General features: G+C 32.5%; 1 protein-coding gene across 1 annotated transcript in view; it reads left to right on the top strand.

Annotated features, from left to right (window-relative positions):
- LOC149789658 (uncharacterized) overlaps positions 1-12,062 on the top strand; it is a 45,086-nt gene that overhangs the window by 13,566 nt on the left and 19,458 nt on the right. The window contains exons 2-3 of the mRNA XM_089973088.1: positions 1,820-2,602; positions 5,889-5,966. Coding sequence (XP_089829214.1) covers positions 1,820-2,602; positions 5,889-5,966 — 861 coding nt within the window. The remainder of the gene's footprint in view (positions 1-1,819; positions 2,603-5,888; positions 5,967-12,062) is intronic.

Below are 12,062 nucleotides of genomic sequence, written 5' to 3'. Positions count from 1 at the left end.
TGTAACAATAAATGCAATCTTTTAAACATAAACCTGTGTATAATCTGTTTTCCGTTATGTTTGTCTGACTTTTTTTTATTTTTCCCAGGGAATTATTTAGTAGGCGGAGTTTGTGTGACAGTTGAAGACACGCGCTCTGTCAAAACTCGATACTCAGACTCTGTCAGAATAAATCGCTACCGCTGTTTTGACCCCTGTGTCATGTAAACTTTAGTACATCGGGCTTCGCGGATTTGTAAATAAGTACGTTTCTCCATGTTGCATGTTTCCGCCAGCGTTCTTGTCAATGCAGACGTCATAATCCAAGGCAGGCATCCCAATGTAAGAAAATGCAGCAGACAAGTAAACGAATGAAGACGTTTATTAACATGGACTTTCATTGAACTTTCATTGAAATACTTAGGGTAGTATATACATATAGGGTAACGACTGAATGTTGAGTATGACAGTGAAATGTTCGATGAATGATTTATTATTATTATTATTATGATGATGTTATTATTATTATTATCTAGTGGGTTTCGTTCACCTGCCCTTCTCCGCGATTCCCCGTTTGCATGGCCAACGCCAATAATATGGTTAAACAACTTTTCAAAGAATGAAAAAATTGACATTCATCAGGTTAAATTCTTTATATTTTCTATATTTTTTCGGTTTTTAATGGAATTTGAAACAGAATTGAAATGTTAAGTGTTAACTATTATAGTCACAGGGGCTCGTTACAAAGAAAATCAAGGGATGGGGGTTCTAACCTGTGTCATATTATTACAGGTTAGAACCCCCATCCTTTGATTTTCTTTGTAACGAGCCCCTGTGATTATAGTTGTAAACTAACGAAGTGTTTCTGAATTTGTTATGGTTTTGTTAACAAATGGAAGTTAAGTTGGCTGTGTTTAATTTAGTGTGATATCATGCTTTTTTTATAGTTCTACTCGTTAAAATTGACAGCCGTTATTCTGTTTGCAAAACTGGCCTATCCGTTTATTTCCTTGTTTTGACTAAAATCCCGTTTTTTATTTTTAAAAATGTACCCCCCCTCCCTTTTTGGTTTATACCCATGTTTTGTGTCCAGTTATTACGTGGTAGTGGGATGAAGACTTTCACTCCATAACTTTCAAGGGATGACACTGAGTTATTTAATGTAAGAATGGACTCCATGTCTTAATTTGTCTTGTCCATTTTTTGGAGGAGTATACGAGTAATACACACGAACGTACGCACGTACGTAACATGATTAAAAGTGAGAGACGATAGCAGTTTCCACACAGAACCTGTTAACACGCTATTGTTGGTATCTTCAGTTTACTAAAATACTGTACAGAACTATAATAGTGTGATTACTGGGTCTGTGTGATGTCTGCTGTAAATCTCTCTTGTAATAATAATAAAATGATGACGCCATTACGACGATTGTAATGGTCAGTTATTTAGTATTTAAATTTTACATGTATGGTATTTTTGTGTAGATGTGCGCCAACGTTTATAATATGCATTATTTTAATGTTTTTATCACGTAAATATACAAGTTAATTTAGTATTTTAATATAAATATACATATGCAAATTTAGTAAATATACTACGACAACCACCACGACCATTGCATTTTTGTGAGAGCTAAATTTAGAACAATAGAACAAGTATAATAAATTTAACAGGAGTTACATTTTAAAGTCATAAATATAATTATTTAAATTATTATTAATGTATTAATACCTACACACTGCAAATGTACAAGTTATTTCATAATTTAACATAATTATATATGTTTAATATTTGTGTGTAGATGTGTATTTATGTTTATATCACTTTATTTCCACAGCCGTCGAGTTTCCCTGGTACAACTCTATTGTCGTCTGCCAAGACAAGATAGTCGTCCTAGACTTCATTACGAGGAAAGTCCAGATACATCGACTCCATGATGGAAAATTCCTGGCATCGTCAGACAGACCGGAGTCAGTACCACGTGACATGTGTCTGATAGACGCCATGACAATTTGTGTCCTTCATTTAAACGGTCTGATAAAAATGATGGCCATTAATACTACAGACATGTCACCTGATATTAAAACGACCAGGACTTTACATCTAGAGGGAGTAATGGATGGATATCATGGTGTTGTCAGATTCAATGATAGTCTTGTTGTCAGTGGTGCTAGACAGGGCACGATGTACTGGTGTATTGTGTCACTTAAAGACGGACATGTTGACACAATTCACCGGATTTGTGAAGGGGACAGATGGAGTTTGAGTAGAGTGACAACAAAAGACAACATTATTTATGTCGCGTGTCTTGCTGGTTATGAATCCCCTGATAATGGTGTATATGGATTCGACATTTTGAATCCCAGTCAGTGTAAATATACATACAAACATCAACGTCTACAATTCCCGACATCAATCGTTATAGATGAAGACGGGAATATTTTCGTATGTAACAATGGACTCAATGGTTCCTGTATTCATCAACTTACAGCTTCATGTCAACTTGTCGCCATTTTCACACAGGGAATTGGACTCCAAGCCATATTCTGGGACAATGGACGTCTGTATGCCACACGCTTGGGGAGTACTGACATTAGTGTATTCCAACCCGTGTATCAAGGTAATTCATATTTCTTATATTTTATTGACATAAAAAAAACTTTAAATGACGTCACAAATAAAATTACAAACTTCATTTATTGAAAATTCTCAAAGATTTCATTTTAAATTTAAATGTCAACATGACAGTTTCTCCACGCATAGTTGTCATGTTGATATGAAGTTACACATAAATAAATAGTATTTGTTGTTATACAATTTACATTAAGTTCACTTTGATATTGTTAAGTGATTTACATGTATTTATACTATTTATTTATAATATATTTATTTATATGTAAATAAAAATAGCACATTTTATAGACATAATTTATCAACGATTGAAAAGGACGACGACATTTTATACCGAGTGTATCCACCAGGTGTCGCTTTCATTCCAAGCGCGTGCCATTCAGTCTGGTTAAATATAGATTACAAAGATGGCCGTTTGATGTATTCAATTGTTCTATATAAGGTTTTATGATTTTTTTTTTTTTTTTTAATTATTACGTGTTAGTTTTATTGCATTTATAACGCTCCAAATTGGAATAAAGCAACAATTCGGAAATTGCACGTTCATGTCTAGCAATATAAATAGACAGAGCGGCTGGTTTGTGTAATTATACGAATTTTCGCACACGTCGGAAATTACAGATAAGTAAGTGGTTTTGTATCACTTCCATTAGTGCCTTTTCAGTGACGCATGTTATAATAGATACATTTTTTAATTATTTTCTGCAGGGAAAAATACGTGAATAATAAAACAAATACATTTCTGACAAGTGATTTTGACAATATCACATTATATACTATAAGGTGGGAAACCTAAAGAAGTGTCAGGTTTTTGCAGCTATTGGCGAAGTTAGCAAAATTAAAGGACAATTTCATAAGTTTCGAGTGAACTCTTAGACAGATGGTGAAGTTTAATTTCATAAAATGTTTTCTAAGTACAATGTACATGTAGTAAATTGTATAAACTGTATTAATGACTTAATATGATTTTTCTGTCTTTCCTAATTATTACAGCAGTGATGAAATACTAAAACTTTATATTGGTTCAATCTGGAAATATTTTTAAAAATTAAATTCATTTTGATTTACACAAATGAATAATAAATTTGTTTAGACACTGCTCATGATTTTATCTAATAAATGAATAATTTGTTTGAAATGAAGATACTAAATGAATTATTCCGCTGCTTAAAGAATATATGTAACAACTGCATAGTCCCTATGGTATTGTAAATCATATTAATACACAATCTGCTCTCTTAGAAAAATTATAACAAACTTAAAAGTTCATTTACAACAGACTGAACCATTTTACAGAATTTAACATTGTAAGAGATATTTAGTATAACACACGACAACTTCAACCTGTAAACGAAAATGACATACAACAGTTACAACTAAATAGAGCTCATAAAATTTGTCCCTTTAGATGACGTACAACAGTTACAACTAAATAGAACTCATAAAATTTGTCCCTTTAGATGACGTACAACAGTTACAACTAAATAGAGCTCATAAAATTTGTCCCTTTAGATGATGTACAACAGTTACAACTAAATAGAGCTCATAAAATTTGTCCCTTTAGATGACGTACAACAGTTACAACTAAATAGAGCTCATAAAATTTGTCCCTTTAGATGACGTACAACAGTTACAACTAAATAGAACTCATAAAATTTGTCCCTTTAGATGACGTACAACAGTTACAACTAAATAGAGCTCATAAAATTTGTCCCTTTAGATGACGTACAACAGTTACAACTAAATAGAACTCATAAAATGTGTCCCTTTAGATGATGTACAACAGTTACAACTAAATAGAGCTCATAAAATTTGTCCCTTTAGATGATGGACAACAGTTACAACTAAATAGAACTCATAAAATTTGTCCCTTTAGATGACGTACAACAGTTACAACTAACTAGAGCTCATAAAATTTGTCCCTTTAGACTTTTAATATGTTCAGAATTTTCATCTTGTGCTACATCTCCAGTCAAGACCTTTCCTACCTTTAAGCCAATCTTTTAGGTTTCATGGTCTTTCACACTGCTATTTTTGTATCAAGATAGTGAGGTAAATGTACTTCACACACTCCAATGTATTAGGAAAATCATTACCTATATGAGGATTGTCAGGTAAATGGACTTACACACTTCAGTGTATTAGGGAAATCATTACCTATATCAAGATTGTCAGGTAAATGTACCTTACACACTCCAATGTATTAGGAAAATCATTACCTATATCAAGATTGTCAGGTAAGTGTACGTCACTCACTCCAATCTATTAGGGAAATCATTACCTATGAACTAGATGAACTAGATATTTTTATTTTAGGAGTAAAAATGTGTCAGTAGTAAAATAGAAAATTACATCAGCTGTCTGAGAAAGATAAATACGTTATATTTCATAGGGATGGAATTTAATGTACATCTAGGTAACATACATAAACATTCACACAGATATTAAGGATTTGCATCATATTAGGTAAAATAATACAGATCTTAAGGATTTGCATCAAATTAGGTAAAATATAGATCTTAAGGATCTGCATCAAATTAGGTAAAATAACATAGATATTAAGGATTTGCATCAAATTAGGTAAAATAATACAGATATTAAGGATTTGCATCAAATTAGGTAAAATAATACAGACATTAAGGATTTGCATCAAATTATGTAAAATAATACAGATGTTAAGGATTTGCATCAAATTAGGTAAAATAACATAGATATTAAGGATTTGCATCAAATTAGGTAAAATAATACAGATATTAAGGATTTGCATCAAATTAGGTAAAATAACATAGATATTAAGGATTTGCATCAAATTAGGTAAAATAATACAGATGTTAAGGATCTGCATCAAATTAGGTAAAATAATACAGATGTTAAGGATTTGCATCAAATTAGGTAAAATAATACAGACGTTCACTCAAGAAAATGGGGAATTTTACAGCTGACTAAAACACCTGTACGTAGCTGCATGTCTCCATGCCACAGTCTGTCCCGTCTTTGAGAGACTTATCTATTTCTTTTTCCCATACAAAATGTGTGTTTGTATATAGATGTTGAAAATTAACTTGTTATATGAGTTATTCTTATTTTCTTTTAATCGGTTAAGGATATTTGAAAATTGTTTATATATTTTGTCATAGCCAGAAATTGTTTTGGTATCTATCTCTGGCAGCAATCAACTGCATATACTAAATCTAGTTAAGTTTTGTATTTAAGAGACAGTCCAATCTAGTTGTGTTTAAGAAACAGTCCAACCTAATTGTGTTTAATTTTTTCAGAAGGGTTGATACGTAGGTTGATGCATTCTTTGGGTCTTGGTCGCTCCCAAAAGAAACTTGCCAAACAGCACAGTCAAGGTAAGGGTTGCATGAGATAGTAGTTTTGTTTTAAAAGCTTTTTTTAACCATAGATCACATTGCTAAAGGCCAGGCAAGCTTATGTTCTGACCATGCGTCCTTTGTGTATTGTACTCTGCCTATCATCCATTCATCAATATTTGTTATGTCAAAACTACATGTATAAGAATGCCCATATATGTTGTACTGTCCATTTGAATTTAAGTGGGAGTGTTGTCCATACTATGTTGTGATGTCCACTTGAATTTCAGTGAAATGTTTGTGAATATTACTGTTAGATTGGATATAAGTGGGGTGGGGGTTGGGTATAATATTGCTGAGCTATTTTTGTCAATGTGGTTCTTGTGAAAAATCCTTGGAGGATTTATCAAAATGCCAATTGATAAGATTACTAAAGCACATGTATGCTGATCTATGTTTTCATATTAGGATATTAGCTGTGTTAATCATAAATGGAAATTTAGGGAATCAAGATTTGCTTTTGATTGATAGAACTTTATGAAGAAATAAAGATAAATAGTTTGATTACTTTATATTATTATGTATAATGTATTTATTTATATTTTTAATTGTTAAAATAATAAAGATAATCATGTAAATTTCAAAGTTTTTAATTGTTTAATTGCTGCGTCAGTATCCAGTTTTTAAATACAAAATGTGTTTCTACAAACCACCTGGGGCCATGAGTGGCCAAGTGATCTAAAGCACTTGTCATTACAAACCACTGTCTGCAATGGTTCAAGTCTCGCATTCAACCAGTGTGGGTATGCGAGAAAGCTTGTCAGTAGTTTCTTGTGAGTCAGTGGTTGTTTCTGGGGTTTTCTCAGGTTTTTACACTACCATTGATACTGGCCACCATGTATTGTCTATCTTGTGCTGAACAATGGTGTTAAACCCTAAAACACTAACAACCCTCAAAAACAAATGCTAAAGTGAAATTTGAGTTATGTCCCTTGGTACCATTATTTAAAAAGAATTAAATATTATTCAAACTTATATAATAAACATAAAGGATGAAAAAGTGATAAAATCATTATCATAATACTTTTAATAACTTGGTTATAAATAGTTATGTTTAATGAAATTATATTATAACAGTTATTTATTGTATAACTACTAATTTATTTCTATTAATTTCATTATTATGCAAATAATTTTTCAATATAATTTGTGTTACAGAGGCAAGGCATGTTATTCTTATTATAAACAAGAACACATGAATACAGGTATAAAAACAGCCTAAAAGTCTTACACTTCTGAAACTCATTCTTGTTACATAGGCAAAGCAACTACATTTTTGGAATGTTTGTGCAACAATCTGATGAATATTTGAAGAAAAAATACTACAAACAATATATAATCAAAATAATCCAAAGAAGAAAAGTGAACGAGCTCACAAGCTGAAAGAAGAAAATCAAAATGGCTGCTGCATACAAAAAATCAGAGTTAGAAAAATATTTCAAGACAAGGAAAATAGAGACAGAGGAAGGATCCTTTCTTGAATGTGCCTACAAGGAAGATACACAAGAAATGGAAAGAAGACTGGGAGTGGTCTCAGTGATGACATCGCTACAAATAATGAATACAGATTTTGTAAGCCTAACTCAATCCCTCAAGAGGAAGTGCTTTCAAGGCTAGATACTAAGACCTAAAGGGAACCAGCCATTCAGAGAATTAATCATTGGAAGAGAGACAGTAAACATCAAGAAACTGTCACCAGCATTAAGAAAAATAAATAAAACAGACCAACGAGCTACATTTATCAGACAAAACTCTAGAAATACCTCTGCAAGCAATAGTGGAGAGATTTGATAGAAAATTTAACATAAAGGTGACCAAAGCCAGAATGGGCACCCGCCCATTAGGCCCAGTTCTAAATGGGATAAGAATACTGGAGATTGAGATGACAGAGCTACAGAAAATAAAGGCAACCATCTTTTTGTATCGATTTTTAACAAAATAATGGTACAAAGGCTGTATCCACCACAGAAGTGCAACAGATGTGGGAACCCATATGAAATTTTCCACATGGATTGGATACGGAATCCACACGTACTTTTACAGAGATATCCATTTGGACATTTTTATTCTGTTGCTGAAGTACTCTTATGGATTTCAGTATATCCATATGGAAATGTTAAGGATTCCTTACATACTCTGTATGGAAAATCTCATGGAATATGCAAATTAGTTCATGAGATATGTAGGTTGTCCATAAGGAATAAAATTAAAATTCCATATGGAATTTGTGAATAATCCATATGGAATTTGTGAATAACTCATCCTGTACAAAATTTTCATGTGCTTGTAGATGCCTTATACCGACAATGTATGCACCATCAACTAGTTTTTCTGTAGTTTTGTAATGATTACTTAAGTTTTTGAAAGAATGGATCTATATCTGTTTCAATGACAGTCTGCTGCCAAAAGAAAAAAATAATTTTGTCAGTTATTTAGACACTACATAAAAATTAAAATACATACAGTTGTGTATAGATCCATCCCATTCTGCCAGCATTCAATAAATAATTGATCTTTGTGAATTTTGATTTTTTTTGTAGAAAGAATTCAGGTAATAAAAGGCATGCAAGATTTAATGCGAGTTTTCCATGACAGAGACTTGATTCAGTACCGAGGCCTAATGGCAGTTACTTCCCTTATTTTAGTCAGGAGACTGGTTTACGAATTTGCAGATATGTGCACAAAATATTTGAGGCACAAGAAACACAAAATGACCATGGTAGTCTTGTGTTTAAAGTAGGTGGAATTTTCAAGATTGAACCGTCTTAAATGTAGCTAATTAATTTGGGAAATTTCATTGTAAGCAGAACCAATATATATGCAGCAACCGATTCTAGAACCAAAAATAATTTGAAATCATGGAGTTATCATGTTGGTGAGTAAACTTAAAGAGTGTGTTGTATTTTGCATTTACGATCTCGTGCTAATTAAGCTACGCGACGGTGGGGCGGAAGTGCAGTTTCACGTTTACAATTTAAATGCGTCCAATAATGACTTTATAATGTATCTTTAACAATCCTTGAGATGACAACTATAAAGATCATTATCATTTACTGATGTGGTTGCCAAACTGCAATACCGTAATCAGTGCAGTGCTGTCACTTATCGACAATAGGGTCACGAGATTATAAAATTACACATGCTTGTTAATCATATTTACATTATTCTTGTGATCTTTTTATTCCTCTCACATATCAGATTGAACCATTGTACATCTAATTTCTTTCATTCCCAAAGAAGATGGCAGTTATTATATTTCAAAATGCCTTACAGTATCAAGTTTCAATGCATTTTTTGTGTTTAAACCTCGAAAGTACCAGACATTAATTTGACATTTGTCTTGACCATTTCAAAATGGATGGCAAAGCTAAAACTTATGATCTCCTTAAAGGATGATCTTGAATAACACAGATGTTTCTTTGACATGTTAAGTGATTTTTGAATGTTGAACTAAAAATGAAATGTCTTTTGCCAAGGAGGTAAATAGTCAATATTGTTCCTGGTTACATAGTACAATGTGGCTGTAATCATTTTCAATGGATGATACCTGAATCATACCAGAAGTAGAGGAGGATGCATAATTTTATACTGAGAGGATTTTGTTTAGAAGAGGTGATTCAGTGTATTCAAATGGCTAACATTCTTGCTCTTCAGCTAATAGTGTATCATTTTGACAGATGAGAGAGAGAGAGATGATTTTGACAGGAGAGAGAGAGAGAACCTAACCATTTGACACTATCCTTCCCCCAAATGGATTTCTATATGTAAGTGAATTAGTAAAGACATTTAAAAAGCAATACAGAACAAAAATGTAGAGAGTTTCCCCACACATCCCATTCACATGTTCTTATTTTTCTCTGATTAAATGATTTGATGACTGTATTCTTTCTTTCATTGTGACAGAAAGATCTCATGCTAATTAATGTACACCATGTATTGACATTTTCATTTTAATATGTGATATTACTGATAATTTTGTGGACATCAAGATTTAGAATAGGGATGTATGTGACCATGTATAGAATAATTCATTTGATGCCATATCAGTTCTTATGATACATCTAGATAGGCCAGCTTTGTTTGCAAGCTTGCATAAGGTTGTAATTAGTAAGATTATGCAAGCTTGTAATTAGTAAGATTGTGCAAGCTTGTAATTAGTAAGGTTGTGCAGCTTGTAATTAGTTAGATTGTACCAGCTTGTAATTAGTAAGATTGTGCAAGCTTGGAATTAGTAAGATTATGCAAGCTTGTAATTAGTAAGATTATGCAAGCTTGTAATTAGTAAGATTGTGCAACCTTGTAATTAGTAAGATTATGCAAGCTTGTAATTAGTAAGATTGTGCAAGCTTGTAATTAGTAAGATTGTACAAGCTTGTAATTAGTAAGATTATGCAAGCTTGTAATTAGTAAGATTATGCAAGGTTGTAATTAGTAAGATTGTGCAAGCTTGTAATTAGTAAGATTATGCAAGCTTGTAATTAGTAAGATTGTGCAAGCTTGTAATTAGTAAGATTATGCAAGCTTGTAATTAGTAAGATTATGCAAGCTTGTAATTAGTAAGATTATGCAAGCTTGTAATTAGTAAGATTGTGCAAGCTTAAAATTAACAAATTAAGCTTCTGCAAGCTTGCTGCAGTTTCAAGTCTGAGTTTGCGGTAAAGTTGTATTGCATGCTTGCCGCTATCTTAAAATAAGCTTGCCATTTTGGTTTGGCTAACCTGACATTTTAGCAAGTTATTTTGTTGATACAAATCTAGACTGGTGTAAGCAACTGAAGCACATTTGCTCTTGTAGTAAACTCCACAATTTACTTTTTGCAGAGAGTTATATGTTATCTATCACTCAACCATTGGAAATTATTTTACAGTGCCTGGTTGGGACAAACCTTTTGGAAAGAAATGCTGCACAATATTTCTGTATATACATTCCTAAAGAGAGTGACTTGATTTTTGTCTGCCAATATGATACAACTAAAGAGTGTGACTTGATTTTTGTCTGCCAATATGATACACATGTTGATATTTAAAACATGTATTCATTTTGCTTTATTAAAAGATTAGCGTGTGTTTTATGTTAAATATATCATTGGTTGTACACGAATTAGCAAATCTCACAATGTATACTATAAATTGGGTTTTGTTTGCATCAGATTCATTTTTTTAAGCACTTCTGCATCTAAAATAAACACCATGCTAATTATATGCATTTTACAACATGCTTGCTTTTTACTTTCTTATGCACCCTTTGGCTTTTAATCACCCTCTGTTTCATGCTAACCTGCTTTGTAACATAACCTAGTACAGGACCTGGGGGTTCGGGTTAGAGGAAGACATGATTGGTTTGGCTTGTGGGTTTTAACACTATTTTTCAGTAATGATAGTATATACTTGCTGGCCAGTATATTTGGTGGAGGAATAACCTGGTATGCTACCAACAAGCTTTTTCACACTGAGACCAGTTCATGCAGATGTGAGAGTCATCTATAAAGGTGAGAGCATTAGACCACTTGGCCACCAGTGTGGTTACCGGAGTGGGGTAAATGTGGAACAGATTACATAGATATACAGCAAATGAAATTGAGAATTCAAAAACTACAGTTATCTTTTTTTATTGTCAGTCACTGCATCTTATGTTTATCATGTTTGTCATGTTCCCGCAGTAAAATGCACCGACACTAATATCCAATAAATATCCATTAGCCCAGACTCTATGTTGCACTTTTACACCAGGTATATATGCAGGTGACATATATCCTATGAACAGAGGAACCAGTCATAGATACATGTAGCAGACTTGGGTTCAAATACAATGCAATTGGTATAATTAATTAATTAATTACAGTTATACTGTATTTGCATGTGTAATTGAATATCAGCATTAATGTGATGTCCTTCAGTAGCATGTTTATAGCTTTCATGTCCAGCATCATGCTCAGTCAGATTAACTTATAGGAGAGGGGGTGTTTATATGCCTAACCTGTTGCTCAGTGTTTGTGTCATGGTGCAGACAGAGCATATATATATATATATATATATATATATATATATATATATATATATATATATATATCATCCT

Source organism: Sinohyriopsis cumingii, chromosome 10 (genome assembly GCF_028554795.1).
Source record: "Sinohyriopsis cumingii isolate HCF-2022 chromosome 10, ASM2855479v2, whole genome shotgun sequence".
Lineage (NCBI taxonomy): Eukaryota > Metazoa > Mollusca > Bivalvia > Unionida > Unionidae > Sinohyriopsis > Sinohyriopsis cumingii.
This window is presented reverse-complemented; position numbering and strand designations above follow the sequence as displayed.